This window comes from Leptosomus discolor, chromosome Z, assembly GCF_034619465.1.
Source record: "Leptosomus discolor isolate bLepDis1 chromosome Z, bLepDis1.hap2, whole genome shotgun sequence".
Classification (NCBI taxonomy): Eukaryota; Metazoa; Chordata; class Aves; order Leptosomiformes; family Leptosomidae; genus Leptosomus; species Leptosomus discolor.
The window spans coordinates 3,848,360-3,862,042 of NC_141419.1; the positions used below are offsets into that span (position 1 = coordinate 3,848,360).

General features: G+C 56.1%; 2 protein-coding genes across 3 annotated transcripts; one reads left to right on the top strand and one right to left on the bottom strand.

Annotated features, from left to right (window-relative positions):
- On the bottom strand, nucleotides 1-9,257 carry NUDC (nuclear distribution C, dynein complex regulator). Of its 2 annotated transcripts, XM_086479280.1 has the most exons (10): nucleotides 9,159-9,257; nucleotides 7,801-7,878; nucleotides 5,480-5,680; nucleotides 5,355-5,357; nucleotides 4,920-5,003; nucleotides 4,467-4,580; nucleotides 3,829-4,023; nucleotides 3,117-3,200; nucleotides 2,719-2,837; nucleotides 1-894 (listed from the first exon to the last, which is right to left on the bottom strand). In XM_086479280.1, the coding sequence occupies exons 1-10, from the start codon at nucleotides 9,252-9,254 to the stop codon at nucleotides 843-845; spliced, it is 1,026 nt and encodes a 341-aa protein (XP_086335406.1). In that variant the 5' UTR covers nucleotides 9,255-9,257; the 3' UTR covers nucleotides 1-842. The 2 variants fall into 2 exon arrangements, with proteins under 2 accessions (XP_086335406.1, XP_086335405.1); XM_086479279.1 differs by lacking the exon at nucleotides 5,355-5,357.
- A 1,947-nt stretch (nucleotides 9,258-11,204) lies between these two features.
- NR0B2 (nuclear receptor subfamily 0 group B member 2) lies at nucleotides 11,205-12,428 on the top strand. The gene is made up of 2 exons (XM_009948844.2): nucleotides 11,205-11,742; nucleotides 12,157-12,428. Exons 1-2 carry the CDS (start codon nucleotides 11,214-11,216, stop codon nucleotides 12,426-12,428), a joined length of 801 nt encoding a protein of 266 aa, XP_009947146.2. The 5' UTR covers nucleotides 11,205-11,213.
- Nucleotides 12,429-13,683: the final 1,255 nt, after the last annotated feature.

A 13,683-nucleotide genomic window follows, 5' to 3' on the forward strand; every position in this document is an offset into this window, starting at 1 on the left:
TGTTTTTTTTCCTTTTTATGTTGCACTGCAGTTTTAACAAAGATACGAACATGCAAAGTTACGCCACTTGTCAGCGGGGGCTCGGAAGAGAACGCAGCGATGCCTGTCGGGAGTCAGCAGGGAGAGAGGCTCTTGGAAAAGAGGCAGGAGATGCACTGCCAGCAAGAACAGCACCCCCAAAGACACCCCCCACCACCACCTCCTCTCTCCCTGCCCAAAACCCCAGACTCTCCAGCTGTCCCTTGCTGCAGGACAGCAGGTCAACCTCTCCAGCTGTGGCGGGAGCCCTGCGGGGCTCAGTCTGTTCCGCTGCTGGCCAGAACAGAAGCAGCAGCAAGGAGGAGCAGAGTCTGCCTCTGTAACAGCTGATTTTTTTTTTTCAGACTGGTGTTTTCCCTTCCCAAGGAGGCAGAAGAATTGCTTTACAAAATAAACCAGCCCTTGTTCTCACAGGAGGGGAAGGGAGTAAAAACCGGGGCGTACCTGCTGCCAAACTGAAACGGCAAAGAGTGGATCAGCGGCTCTGAGGAGCCAGAAATGACACTAGGGGATACATTAAGGACATGCCCCAAAACCTCTCAAGCCTGGCTCTTGTAGCCCTACCACCCTTCGCGCTGTACCCCCTTCCTTCTCTCCTAACTGCCGTTTGGGAAGTGTCACAGGCTGCTCCCGGGGCCTCGCGCGCTGCTCGACACGGGACAACTGAGGGCGACCTCATGAAGCTGCCGCCACAGCAAGCTCAGGTGGGGATGCTGGAGGTGTTGACTTGCTCAAGGGAAGGGACATCTGGCAATACATATCCTGCCCCATTTGACAGGCTGAGTGAAAGAGGAGGGGAGGGCTCAGTTGAATTTCGCCTTCGAAAAGTCCATTTCTGGGTGCTGCTCCATGAACCTGCAAGGAAACCAAAGACAAGAGCTTGGGTAGGAGTCAGCGGGAGCCACACAACAGCTCTGTTGGAGGGGGGGCTGAGGCATCCCCGCTTCCTGCACTACCGAGTTTGCTTCCTCCCCACACCCTCCACTGCAGGGACTCTTTTGCTGAGCTTGGGCCACGCTCCCCTTACTACAAACCCTCCTTCCTCAGGTCAGCGGTATCAGCAATCCTACCAGCCCTCAAGGTCAGCAAGTCCACACAGAGGGGAGTTATTAATTATCAAACACACACCCTTTCGCTGTTACCTCTCGGACGGACACGTAGCAGCTACGACAGTGATTGTGGGGCAGAGGGGAGATTGCGAGGGCAGATTACAATTTAAGCTCAAACTTGTCATCTTACGCGTGACTGGGGACGCAGGGAATATCTCCAGTGCTGCGACAGGGAAAACTCCTGGAGGACGTGACCAGAGAAATCTGGTTTCAGGCTCGGTGCAACCCGACTTCAAACGCCCCGCCGTCCCAGCAGACGGGACTATTTGGACTCAGGCTGCCACATCAGAAAGTTCCGAGAGCAACACGCTGCGCCCGTGAGCGAGCAGGAGGGATCCGCGCACCCAGGAGCTCCTGGCTTCCTCCTCTGCCCCGCAGTTCCCCAAGGGATGCCACACACAACCGTGTGGAGGATTCACGCACCAAGCGCAAATTAAAGCGGGCCTCCGCCTTCCTCCGCGCTCTCACCTCAACGGTTTCCCCCGAAACGCCACCACAGCGTTCCCACACTTGCCGTTTCTATGGAAAGAGGTGCTGGGAGAGTAAGTGTCCTTGTTTAGCAGCCAGGAGGGCTTTGCTGGCAAAGAGGAGGACCCACCTGGGCGTCCCTGAGGCTACTTTGGCCTGAAAAGGATCAAAACTTGGTCCTAACCGGGTCAAAACTTGGTCCTAACCGGGTCAAAACTTGGTCCTAACCGGGTCAAAACTTGGTCCTAACCCGGTCAAAACTTGGTCCTAACCCGGTCAAAACTTGGTCCTAACCCGGTCAAAACTTGGTCCTAACCCGGTCAAAACTTCCAGAGAGCTGAACAAGGGACCCTACCCACAAGGTATCCTGTATGTGGACTTCCCAGGAGGAAGAATACCTGGGAAGCTCCCTCCCATTCTAGGAACTCGACAGACAGGTGCTAAGGACACCTGCTCTCTGCTCTGAAACACCCTACGCAGTGCTCGGAGCGAAGCTGCTGCCGCTCGAGATAAGCCAAGGGAGAACAGGAGGCAGGCCTGCTGCGCCGAGCTTCCTTCCGCCCCTCAGATAAGCCGGGGGTTCGCGCTTGCTGAAGAAGCTGCGTGTCCCAGAATTGCTTCCACGCCTTCCCAAACGGCCTTGGGAGCCCCGTGAGTAATTTCCCTGCCAAGGTGCATTTATGCCAAACAGGGCAATAAAGGCATAAAAGTGCTGTCGGCTTGGAGACAGCTGTCTGGTGGCAGGGAGGGGTGATTATCTGGGCTACCGAGTAGTAGGAGATTAGGAAACAATCTAGACCATGTTAAAGTTCAGTAGAGACGGCACCTCCAGGCCCAAACATGCTTCCTGGACTTGAAATCAGCAGATTAAGACAATTCCAGAGTTAGGCTATTCCCAGAATTTCCCATTCTGCTTTCTAACCCCACGGGCTTTTCTAGCCACGGGGCGGGGGGGTTGGCCAACAACTCAATGACGATGCAGCTGTGGGCACAGGTAGGATTGAAGGCCAACCTGTTTTCTGCTCACGTGGTTGTGCCAAAGAGGAAGAGGAGAGAGGGCTCGGGGAAAGCCAATACCCACAAATTAACGAGGTCTACGCACTTTTTCAAAATGTCTTGCTTCTTCTGTTCGTCAGACGTGGGGAGGCCCATGGATTTCTGTCGCTGATCGTACATCATTTTCTCCACCATACTGCGAGTTTCGCTGTCCAGGTCTGACAACTAAAAGCAAGGACTTTGATCAATAATTGGAATAACTTATTTCAGCCCTTACGTACACCCTGCTCCCAGGGGGTCACGCTACGCCGTACGCACGGGCTGCAGAAACCCTTATACAGACACTCATCTACAGACTCAGCCTCATTCATTTGAGGTTTTGGGGGCGCTTATGGGATAGGACAGCACCAGGTGCAGCAGTGGTAAAAAAAAAAAAAGAGACGTAGCAGTTGCACGTGAGCCGGCTGTGAGCACAAGAGAAATAAAACGGGGGGAAGTTCTTACCTTTGAGTTCTCTGGATTGATTTTCTTGGTGTTGATTTCTGGGTCTGTGGAGACTAGTTTGTTCCACCATTCCATCTTGTTGATCTGAAGGATGAAGAAGCAAAAATGTTTGTGGTTTTTTTTTTTTCCTGGACTTGCTCTAGGAATTTTATGTCTCAGTCACAGGAAAAAAACTGCTGGAATCAAACTTTACTCGACAGTTTTCTAAATGTCAGTAAAATCTAAACATGGATCAAGGGTACCACTTCCATGCCTAACCACTTTAGGCAGCCTGAATGTCCACACCCAGGAAATCTCAGAGCATGTCAGATGTCACGTTTGGCGTGACATAAATGGCATTACAAACAAATCACCTGGAGAGGCCCAGAAGGGACACAATAAGCAGTTAAGGTCTGTCCCTGGATTTTCTCATCGCTCACAGATGTCAAAACATGCCGTTATCCCACTAAAGAACAACTTTAAAATGACTGATTCCCTTCCAGCTTCTCCTGCACTGCTGAGCAATCAATTGGATGTCCTGGATTAGCACGAAGCTAGGCTGCAGACAGGGGGAACGTCCAACACTCCGCTTCCAATAGCATCACTGACCAAGGATAAGCACCGTCCTTCCGTTTCGGTGGACAAAGCCCAGGGCTTTCATAGGTTTTGTCAGACTCTTACTTCACCAGGGAAGAGGCAGACAAGTCTGGATCCTCCCTGATCCACTCTTTACCTTCTCCAGGTGCACGGTGACTGTTTTACCATCTTCAATCAGCCAGGAGCTCTCCTCCACCTTCACTTCATTGAAAAGCTCCCCCTCAATGACAGGCGAATGGCCCTTCAGGCCAACTCTGAGGCGCCGTCTCTGGATGTCCACCACCACGTCCTTCCCCTTCAACCTGAAGTTCACCTTGAAAGGGATGGCCAGCTGGACCAGACAAAGATCAGACTTGAGGAGCTGAGCAGTGAAGTCTCTCCCTACCCTCTCATGCTGCTGTTCTAAGACTTTCTGCCTTGGTTTCACCACGCAGTATTTTCCTTGGGGTACTGAGCGAACGGGAGGTGAACGGATGCAAGAGTGAGTTTGGCACAGGAGGGCCAACACCTCCAAGGGACCATAAAAAGGGAAGAGGGTTTTAATGTCTTGTTAAAACAAGACGAAGGTTTGGCAAAGCTAACTACAGCTTCTCGATTTATTTTAATTTTATTTCTTACCAAGCTCTCTCCCAGCTACTGAAACGCTGCCAAGTACAACTAACAACCTTCCACAGGCCACCCAGATACAGGGCATCGGCTCCCCCGTCCTCACCAGCTCCTGCTCTTATTCCCCATCTCAGATTCCTCAGGTGCCGGCAGCGAGGCAATACTTACATCCAGTTCTGAAAGAGTCTGTGTCCATCTATAATTTGGAAGGTCAGCTCCATTGCCAGAGTTGGGTTTAAGTTTTCCTTTATCCTTCTCATCTTCTTCTTCGTCATCTGTTTCCTAAGCAACCAATTTAAAGTGAAAAGGAAGAAGCTTTTCAAGTTTCCATTTATCCTTCACTTGTAACAACAGCTCTTGGGTTTTATAAGAATTTCAGATCAGGTGCATGTATTTGATATTCCCATAAATTCAGCCCGAAATGACTAGGTGTTTCTGTTAAAATGTAATTACAAGAAAAAAAGAAAAAAAAAAAAAAGTCCATACTGAAGCTTTTGGGAATTAAGTGTGTACTCTTAAAGCAAGCCAGACTGGACACCCCCTCACACTCACAGGAGTTCTCATGGTTGCCCAGAAACATATTGCTCTCAGCCTAAAATAAAGTCCTTAGATGAGCTTTACCTGTTTGTTCGAATCTGAAGATTCACCTTCATCCTCCGAGGGTTTCACGGGGACACCGTTAACCTGTCCTTGTGCCTCCTTCTTCTGTTTAAAAAAAAAAAAAAGAGAACGAACGTGCTCAGGGAAGGGTTGGCCCTTTGTGTTACTCGCTGATCTGACACTAGGTGGCCTCTCAGCCTCTTCAGCCGAAACCCCAGAGCGGGACTGAGAACTGCACCCGAGCCTGAACCTTCAGCCCTTCGAAGCGCTACAGGAAAGCGGCGCTGCCCAGGGCAGACCCCTCGGTCCTCCCACCCCGATGACTGCAGCAGAGGGTGTCCTTACAGTCGCCGAGCTTGCCGAAAGCAGAAAAGCAAAGGGAATTATGGGAGAATCCATGTGAAAATGCCAAGGGTTGTGCCTAGGCCAGTTCAGTTTCGAAGCACCCCACCCCACCTGCTCCAGACGCTTCCGAGGAACACGTCTGAGCCCTTTGAACCACTCGCTGCTCCCCGAGCTACAGGCAGCCAGCGGAGGAGACGACCTGGGCGCTCCCTGCAGGCACCAGCCATGGCTCTCACCTGGTTGATTTCCAGCTGCAGCCTTTCCGCTTCCTCATCCGTCAGCTCCTTAATCCGCGGCTCGTTCGCGTCTTGCTTTTCCTGCGCCAGTTTCGCAGCTCGCTCTGCCTTTTCGCGCCGCTCCGCCTCCTGACGAGCCTTTTTCTCCTTCCGCTCCTTCTGAGCCAGTTTGTTGTGATGGTTGAAGGTATCTGTGATCAGCTGAAAGGCACGGACACGTGTCAAAGGGGTTTCAAAAAAATCACCACTTCTTCAAACCCAAATGAAGGCAACTCGCTGTCTGCTGAGGAGCACTTAGGCACCCAGATGTCGTGACTTTTCCCTTCGTTTTCACTCTAGTCTTTTGACAAGTAGGATAAAATTCAAAATATTTACGTGTAGCCCTTCCTAGTTCTTCCTTACGCAGGGAATGTACTTCCATGGAGACAGAGAAATAAAAATAGTCCATTTGTTTTGGTCTTTGTGCAATTCCAGCAGGATAAGCAGATGCCTAACCAGCCATCTGACAGCCACTCTGGATAGCTGGGACAGCTGGAAAAATGGAGACACTGGATCCAAGGTTTTGACCTACTTCTGACCTTTCCCACGAGGGGGCTTTTCCCCAGGCACTAGATGGGAGATCCAGTGTCAGGATTTAGAGGAGAAACGTTTGAAAAGCTCGGTATTTCACACTTAGGGGCAAATTGCTACCCAAATCTTTGCTTCAGACCTCCCTCCGGTTTCTCCTGTTGTTGTGACTGTGAAAAGCAAACTCTCAAGGTCCCCGATGCAAACAGCCGTGCTGCCCGGGGGAAAAGCTGAGTACACAGGCAAGAAGCCAGAGCAATTGCCCCGGGGTCGATAACGCCAGCGGCGCTGTGCAAAGCAGCACGTATGAGAACTGAAGCCTGCTCCGCAAAACCATACAGACACAACCCGAGAAAAGGAATCGGAGCAGAGTTCTCAGAGAAGGTTTCAGGTAGTGGCTTATAGGTACAACAGAAACTTCAGGGGGGGGTTCAGCACCTTTCCAGAGCAACTCAAAGCATCCACACCTTGTCGTTTTGTAACCAACCAAGTATTTCTGCTTTGTTTTAAAAGGGGAGAGCAAGATTTAGTTACACAAGGCGAGTGCAGCGTCCCCTAGGACACAGAATTCACAACCAGCATCTCCCAGCCTCTGCTCCTAACAACAATCCATTGCCCGAGCTTGTCAGAGCTTCTCTCAAGGCACCACCCCCACACACACACTCTACACTAGAAGGGCACCCCATAAATGATGACTTTCCCACCCTCTCCTCTTTCTCTTTCCTGCCAAAGCGGGACTGGGGAAGCAGCTTCGTCCATTTTTGTGGGGGTTACTGTGGTGTCAGACTCTGAGCACCTTTTTCAGAAGACCATGAAGTGTTTTCACAGATACCACTCAAGGACACAAACTTTTACAGACACAGAATTGCCAACAACAGCAGCCAGGACCTCCGAAATCACCAGCCAGTGCTTGTCTCTGAAGTGATACTCAGGGTTTCACTCCCTGGGAGCACACAGTCCCCAGGAATTTGGGGAGATTTGCCCTCTAGACTAAGAAAAATGACAGCAGGCTTCATCTTTCTTACTCTGAAACATCCCCTTTCCCATCCCTTACCCGCCTTAGTTTAGTTTTGCCACTTTAGAGACCAGACAGAGTACGTCACACGCCGTGTTAGCAATTAACACCTGCCCTAACACATCCAACTGGGCAGCAGTGCCTGCTTGGCTGGTGGCGTTCCAGTAGTCCAGGGAGGGGAACAGCTGCTACGCTGGTAAGTACAAACAAGAAACCTTCAGTTTGTGTCTGAATGTTCTGGTTCTTCTTTCCCTACAGTGAAACAATGCTGGTTTCCAGCTCTCGAGCTGGACTGGAGATGCTCAGGCTGCCAGCGAGGCCACCCGGACCCCCAGGCTCGCTCCCCAGCCCCGAGACAAAGGTGCAGAGCTCTGGACTTTGGGCTTTTCCTGAGATGAACAAACAAGGTAACCTGGGGTTATCAACGCCGCGGTGTCTGTCACCGTTCAGTCAGTGGGGCTGGCAGATTTGCTTTCCAAACAAGCCTTTGGCCAGAGCGTAGCAAAAAACCACCCCGCACCGTCAGCACCACTCGCCCGAGCCTCGCCCCAGACAGGGGCAACTCATTACTGCCTTGCTCCAGGGATGAATTCCATCAGCATCACGGGCTGATAGTCCCCAAGTGCACCGTAATGCTTGGAGTTGCTCAGGGGAGGAAGTCTTAGTGTGCACAGACACGGGTGGCACCTAACTTAGGAGATAAAAAAGCTCAAGGATTGGGTTTGGGTGGTTTTTTTACCTTCTCTGCTACTCCATCTTCTCCACCGGTGAAGAAATCCGTTTTACGCCTCAGGAAACTAAAGAAGGTGTTCACAAGCTGGTAGAGGAGACAGGGAGGGGGGTGGGAGAAGGGGTGGAGAGAAGAAAAAAAAAAAAAGAACCATGAGACCAGATCCCTCCAAGCCACCTCATGTCTCAAGCAGCCTTTATTCTTTGTACTCCCTGCCTGTGCCGGGGTCGTGCTGAAATCAGCCCCATTTTTCCCAGAGAAAATGTCCCATGGATTTTGTGGAGATTCAGCTCCTGGATCCCCAGTTTGTAGAAGAGGCATTTGTGGTGTTTACACGAAGAAAGGGCAAGTGGTTTATTCTCAGGTCACCCGGGAGGGACATCTACCTTGATACCCCAAGCTGGTATCTGAGGCAGGAATTTGGGTGCGTGTATCTGTGCATATATACGTGCACATACATAGATACACACATACACCATATCCTGCTTCTTTGCATGCCTAAACCCTCAAAATGTGCGATTTATTTGGTAAAAATAACCGGCTGCCTGCCAGATCTCACCGATGAATTACCAGTTATGAACTGGCACCCCCAAAGACCCCTAGGGAAATCCGTGGGCTTGGCTTCTTTATCTCCCAGGAACTCCCTCCTGCCAGTGTTTCAGTCAGCGGTTTCCCTCCAGCACGACGAGCTGTCACTAGGCCCATTTCCCCATTTGGCAGTGGGATGTTCCCACACTCTCCAGCCCTCCTGCAGGTCAGCACCCGGACCCCCAGCGCCCCCAGCAAGACTCAGCAGGGCGGGAAGCGTGGGGTGTGTCAGCAGAGCCCCGGCCACGCGGAGGGGAACCACCTCCACGACCAAACACACTCCATGGCCAAAGTCTAAACCCCTCAAGGGGCCGCTACCAGGGGGTCGCGCTGGGAAAGCGGGACAGAGGGACTCCATCCTCCCCTGCGGGGTGCGGTTTTGCTGTCACCCGGGACAGGCGCTGCCTGCGCGCACCGACACCTCCGGCGGGGCAGCGCCGCCGGCCTGACCGAGGGCTGGGGGTGCGGGAAGCCCGGAGGCGGCAGGAGCCGGCGTGCGAGGCCGTGGCGAGTGCACAGGCCGGAGCTCCTCAGCATTACGCCAGTTAATTACCATCACGTTAATTAATTAGCGCGTCCTCCGCGCTCCCCGAGGCTGGCGCAGGCCTGCGCCGTTATCGCCGCTCTCAGAACGGGGAGGGGAAGGGCCGGGACCCGGGAAGGGCCGGGACGCCCTCACCTCCGCTCCGCTCAGCTCCTCCCGGGCCCGCCCCACCCCCTCCCGGGAATACGGAAAAGCTTCCGCCGCCTCATCCCGCGCCCGGGCCTGGCGGCGCTACCTCGCGCACGCCGCCCTGGTGCTGCTGGGCCATGGCGAGGAGCATGCCATCGAAGCGATCCTCCTGCTCCGCCGCCTCCTCCGCGCTCAGCCCCATCCTGCCCGCCGCCACCGCCGCCTCACCGGCCGCCTCAGCCCCCTCACGCTACCACCCGGAACCGGAAGCGGCGCGACCGGAAGCACACGCGCGCACCTTCCCCTACCCGCCAATCCCCGAGCCAGTCCGCGCCGCTCTCTTCGTCGGATTGGCCGCCACCGCGGCCAATCCGCCGGAAGGAGGCGGGACGCGAGGCGCTGGGTCCGGTTGCTATAGCGACGGCAGGTTCCCCACCCCCCCCCCAGGCCTTTCCAGAAAGCTCGGCGGGAGCCCGTGACCTCGCGGGGGGGTCAGGGGTCAAAGTGCAGGGGGCGGGGCCTCCTGAGGGCTGCGTGTCACGGCCGGGTCTGGGCCTGGCCCTGCCCTCCCGGGGACCGGGGGCCCGGGCCGACCCCCCCGGCTCTGGGTCCCGTGGCGGGCCAAGGCCTGGGGCCGGCCTTTCCTCCGGCCGAGTGGCCGCCATCCCCGGGTGGGAGGGGGTCTCCCGGGTACGGGAGCGGGGAGGGGTCTCCCGGAGGGGGTCTCCCGGTTACGGGGGCGGGGGGGACTCCCTCGCTGCCGCGGGAGTCCCTCACCCTGCCACCAGCCCCCTGGAAATGGGGGAGGAGAAGCGCCTCGATTTCTGCTGGGCAACGGGTAAAAATACCTGGTGATTCACGGTGAAAATCTCGGGTCGGGAGGGACCTTGAAGGTCACCCAGTGCCGACCCCCTGCCCTGGGCAGGGACACCTCCCACCAGACCAGGTCGCTCCCAGCCCCATCCAGCCTGGCCTTGAGCCCTGCCAGGGAGGGGGCAGCCACAGCTGCTCTGGGCAACGTGTGCCAGCGCCTCACCACCCTCATGGTGAAGAATTTCTTCTTACATCTAATCTAAATCTCACCTCTTCCAGTTTAAAGCCGTTACCCCTCGTCCTGTCACTACCCTCCCTGATCAAGAGTCCCTCCCCACCTTTCCTGCAGCCCCCTTTCAGCACTGAAAAGCCACTCTAAGGTCTCCCCAGAGCTTCTCCAGGCTGAACAACCCCAGCTCTCTCAGCCTGCCCTCACAGAAGAGGTGCTCCAGCCCCCTGAGCATCTTCTTGGCCTCCTCTGGACACGCTCGAGCAGCTCCTTGTCTTTCTTAGACCCCAGAGCTGGACGCAGCGCTGCAGGTGGGGTCTCACCAGAGCAGAGCAGAGGGACAGAACCTTTTGATGTTGCTTTTGATGCAGCCCAGGAGATGATTTGCTTTCTGGCAGCGCGCATTGCCGGCTCGCGTTCGGTTTTGCCCTTCCCCTGCCTTGCGTTTCCTCGGAGAGACGTGAACCGATGGGCCCTGCCTGGGGCTGGATACTACGGCCGGTCAGCTCACCGGATTTCTCTTCCTCGACCGTAACAGTCTCCTGTCAGCAAGGTTAGGCAAACAGCCGCTGATAAAACGACTTCCAGGTTGCTCTTTCCAAGGTCGTTGAACACAGGGCCCAGACGAGCGCCCTGCGTGCGTGTGAACCTCCTGGCAGTGACACCTGCCACACGGCGCTGCCCGGTGACAGCGCGGGGCCTTGGTGCCATGGTACAGGCTGGGTTAATGACTCTGTTTAGACTGTTGGGGTAATCGTGATAAGGCCACCCAACCCACCGCCCCCCTCCCCGCCGGCGCTTCATTGAGAAAACGGCCGTTGACACCGCGCGCGGGGAACTCGTTTGCCCCGGCCAATCAGCCCAGGGACGGCTGGGTGGTTGGGTTTTTTTAACGAGAACCGCTTAATCAGAGCGGTCAAGGCTGTGGAGGGGTGTTTCACTGGTGACCCCGCCTTATAAGAGCCGCTCTGAGCAGCCATGGGCTGGCAGAGCTTGGGAGGACGGGGAGAATCCAGCCTGCGACGGAGGGTTTCGGGAAGGGGTTATAAGCCTCTCTCCCGTCTGCTGTCGCAGGAGCCGAGTTGCGCCGAGGACCTGCCCGCTGTGACCACCAGCGGCATGGACGTGGGCTGCGAGCGGTGCCGGTGCCACGGCGAAGACCAGCGCACCGCCATCCTCTACACCCTCCTCAGCCAGAACCTCCACCCCAGCCGGGGTGGCCGCAGCCCAGCCCACCAGCGCTGCCTCTGTCACCAGCGCCGCACCGTCTGCCTCCGCACGCCCCACGTCACCTGCCAGGCGGCCTCCGACGTGCTGGTGAAAACCATCAGCTTCCTGAAAAACCTCCCCTCCTTCCACCTGCTGCCCCGAGAGGATCAGCTCCTGCTGCTGGAGAGCTGCTGGGGCCCCCTTTTCCTCCTGGGGCTGGTCCAGGAGATGGTCACCTTCGAGGTGATGGAGACCCCGGCCCCCAGCATGCTCAAGAAGATCCTCCTCGACGGCCAAAGCGAATGGCAGGAGCCCGAGCGGGCGCAGCCCACGCTAGCCGCCGTGCAGCGGCTGCAGTGCTGCCTCCACACCTTCTGGAGCCTGGACCTGAGCCCCAAGGAATACGCCTACCTGAAGGGAGCCGTTCTCTTCAACCCCGGTGAGTGCCCGGCCCTCGGGGGGTCACGTCCCACGCGCCTCTGGGCTCAGAGACGGTCAGAGCGGGGGCAGGCGGGCGAGGGGAGAGGGCTTGGGTACCTTACCCGTGACACCGATCGTCACCGAACGCGCCGGAGAGCAGGGGAGGAGGGATGTGACCTGTAGGGATAAAAGCCAGAGACTTTTGCCTGCCCTGCAGACAATAAGGGACCCTGGGATTTCATTTGTAAAGCAAGAATTTGCCCAATTCGCTACTTTTCCTCCCTCAAACGGCAGCCCTGGAATAGCTACGTCTCCATAGCGCTGCAGTAGCGCGGCCTCCGAGAGCCTTCCTGGGAAACGGTGGGAATGGGAGAACCCCGGGGCTGTTTCCCAGCCTTCCTCCTCACCGGCTCTTCCTCCTCTCCCTTGGCAGACGTTCCCGGGCTGAGGGCCTCGCTGTACATCCAGAGCCTCCAGCGGGAAGCCCAGAGAGCGCTTCAGGAGGTCCTGCAGCCCCTGCACCCCAAGGACCAGGGCCGCTTTGCCCGCGTTCTGCTGATCGCCTCCACCTTAAAATCCATCCCTCCCGCCCTCATCACCGATCTCTTCTTCCGACCCGTCATCGGCAACGCCGACATCGTCGAGCTCATCGCGGAGATGCTGTACGCCCTCACCGGCGGGCAGCCGGCGCCCGCGGCGCGCTGAGCCGCCTGCCGGCCCCGTGGGTGCTCCCCGCGCCTCGCCGGGGGCAGCCAAGCGAGTCTGGGAGCGGGGATTTGGCGAGTGAAGCGCTCTGGACCCCTGTGAGGAACGGGGCGCGTTTCGGTAGGGGTGAGGTCGGAGGATTGAGCCAGGCTGCGGCAGGGTACGTGGAGAAGCGGCTCCGGTTCAGCCGAGGTTTAGAGCAGCTCCTGCTCCGCCGGTGCCGGCGCTCCGTCCCGGGGAGCACGTGTGCCGTGAGGGGTTTCTGTCTCTTTTCGTGGCCGGAGCAGCTCAACCACCTGCAAACAGAGCACAGAGGTCGGGTTAGAGCCCGCTCCCGGTTTTCACACGGTGACTCCTGGGTCTCGTGGAGATCCACGTGCATTTTGCTGTTGGCTCCGAGCGAGGAGGTTTGCCCTCAGCTCGCAGCCGGGTTCTGCGGGGGTCGGGCCCGCGGAGCAACACGCCTGCAGTGGGGTCGCTTTACGAGGGCAAACGTTATGGAATCAGGTCTGGGTAAAGTTTTGGTCTCTCTGTTGTGCTTGAAATCTTACAAATGGTCATGAAAGATCCTCCTGAGGCACCAAGAGGGCAAAAAGCCAGGGCGTGAAATCTTACAGGGCGTGCAGATTCACCCCTCTGGCTTTTTCTTAGATTGTATCTTTTTCTCCATGACGCCACGAACCGCGAAGCGGCAGAACCACAGAGAGGTTTGGGTTGGAAGGGACCTTAAAGATCACCTACTTCCAACACTGGGTTACCTTCGAGCACCTAAACCCACTGCACCTCCTTTGGGGCTGGGGGCTCACCCCGAGCGAGCTGTGAACGCTGCGGAGCTGGTTTAGTGGTGGAACCACACGGTCCTCCGTGGGCTCACAGCCTGGAACTTTGCTCCTCCTGCCTGCAGCTCCTGCCCCAAGTTAGATGTCAGTATTTTATGAGTGAGCATTCTTGCGGTTTGTATATAAGATGCAGTAAATTATTTTTTTAATAAAATGTTTCGGATTTTGGAACGCGGTGGTGACTTTTTAGAGATGGTGTTAAATTTCGGGGGGGGGGGTTAGAAGCACCGGCTGCAGGCCATTTGTGGATGCAAACACCACCCCGTTTGCCATGCCTGACCCAGACGAGGCGTGGGGTAAAGCCCCGCGAAGCCTCCCCCCTGCCCCGTCACCCTCCTACCCACAGCAACACCTCAAATGTCAGCCAACAGCCCGGTGGGAGGAAGGACTGCCTTGTCAGCCTGTCCCTCCGCCCC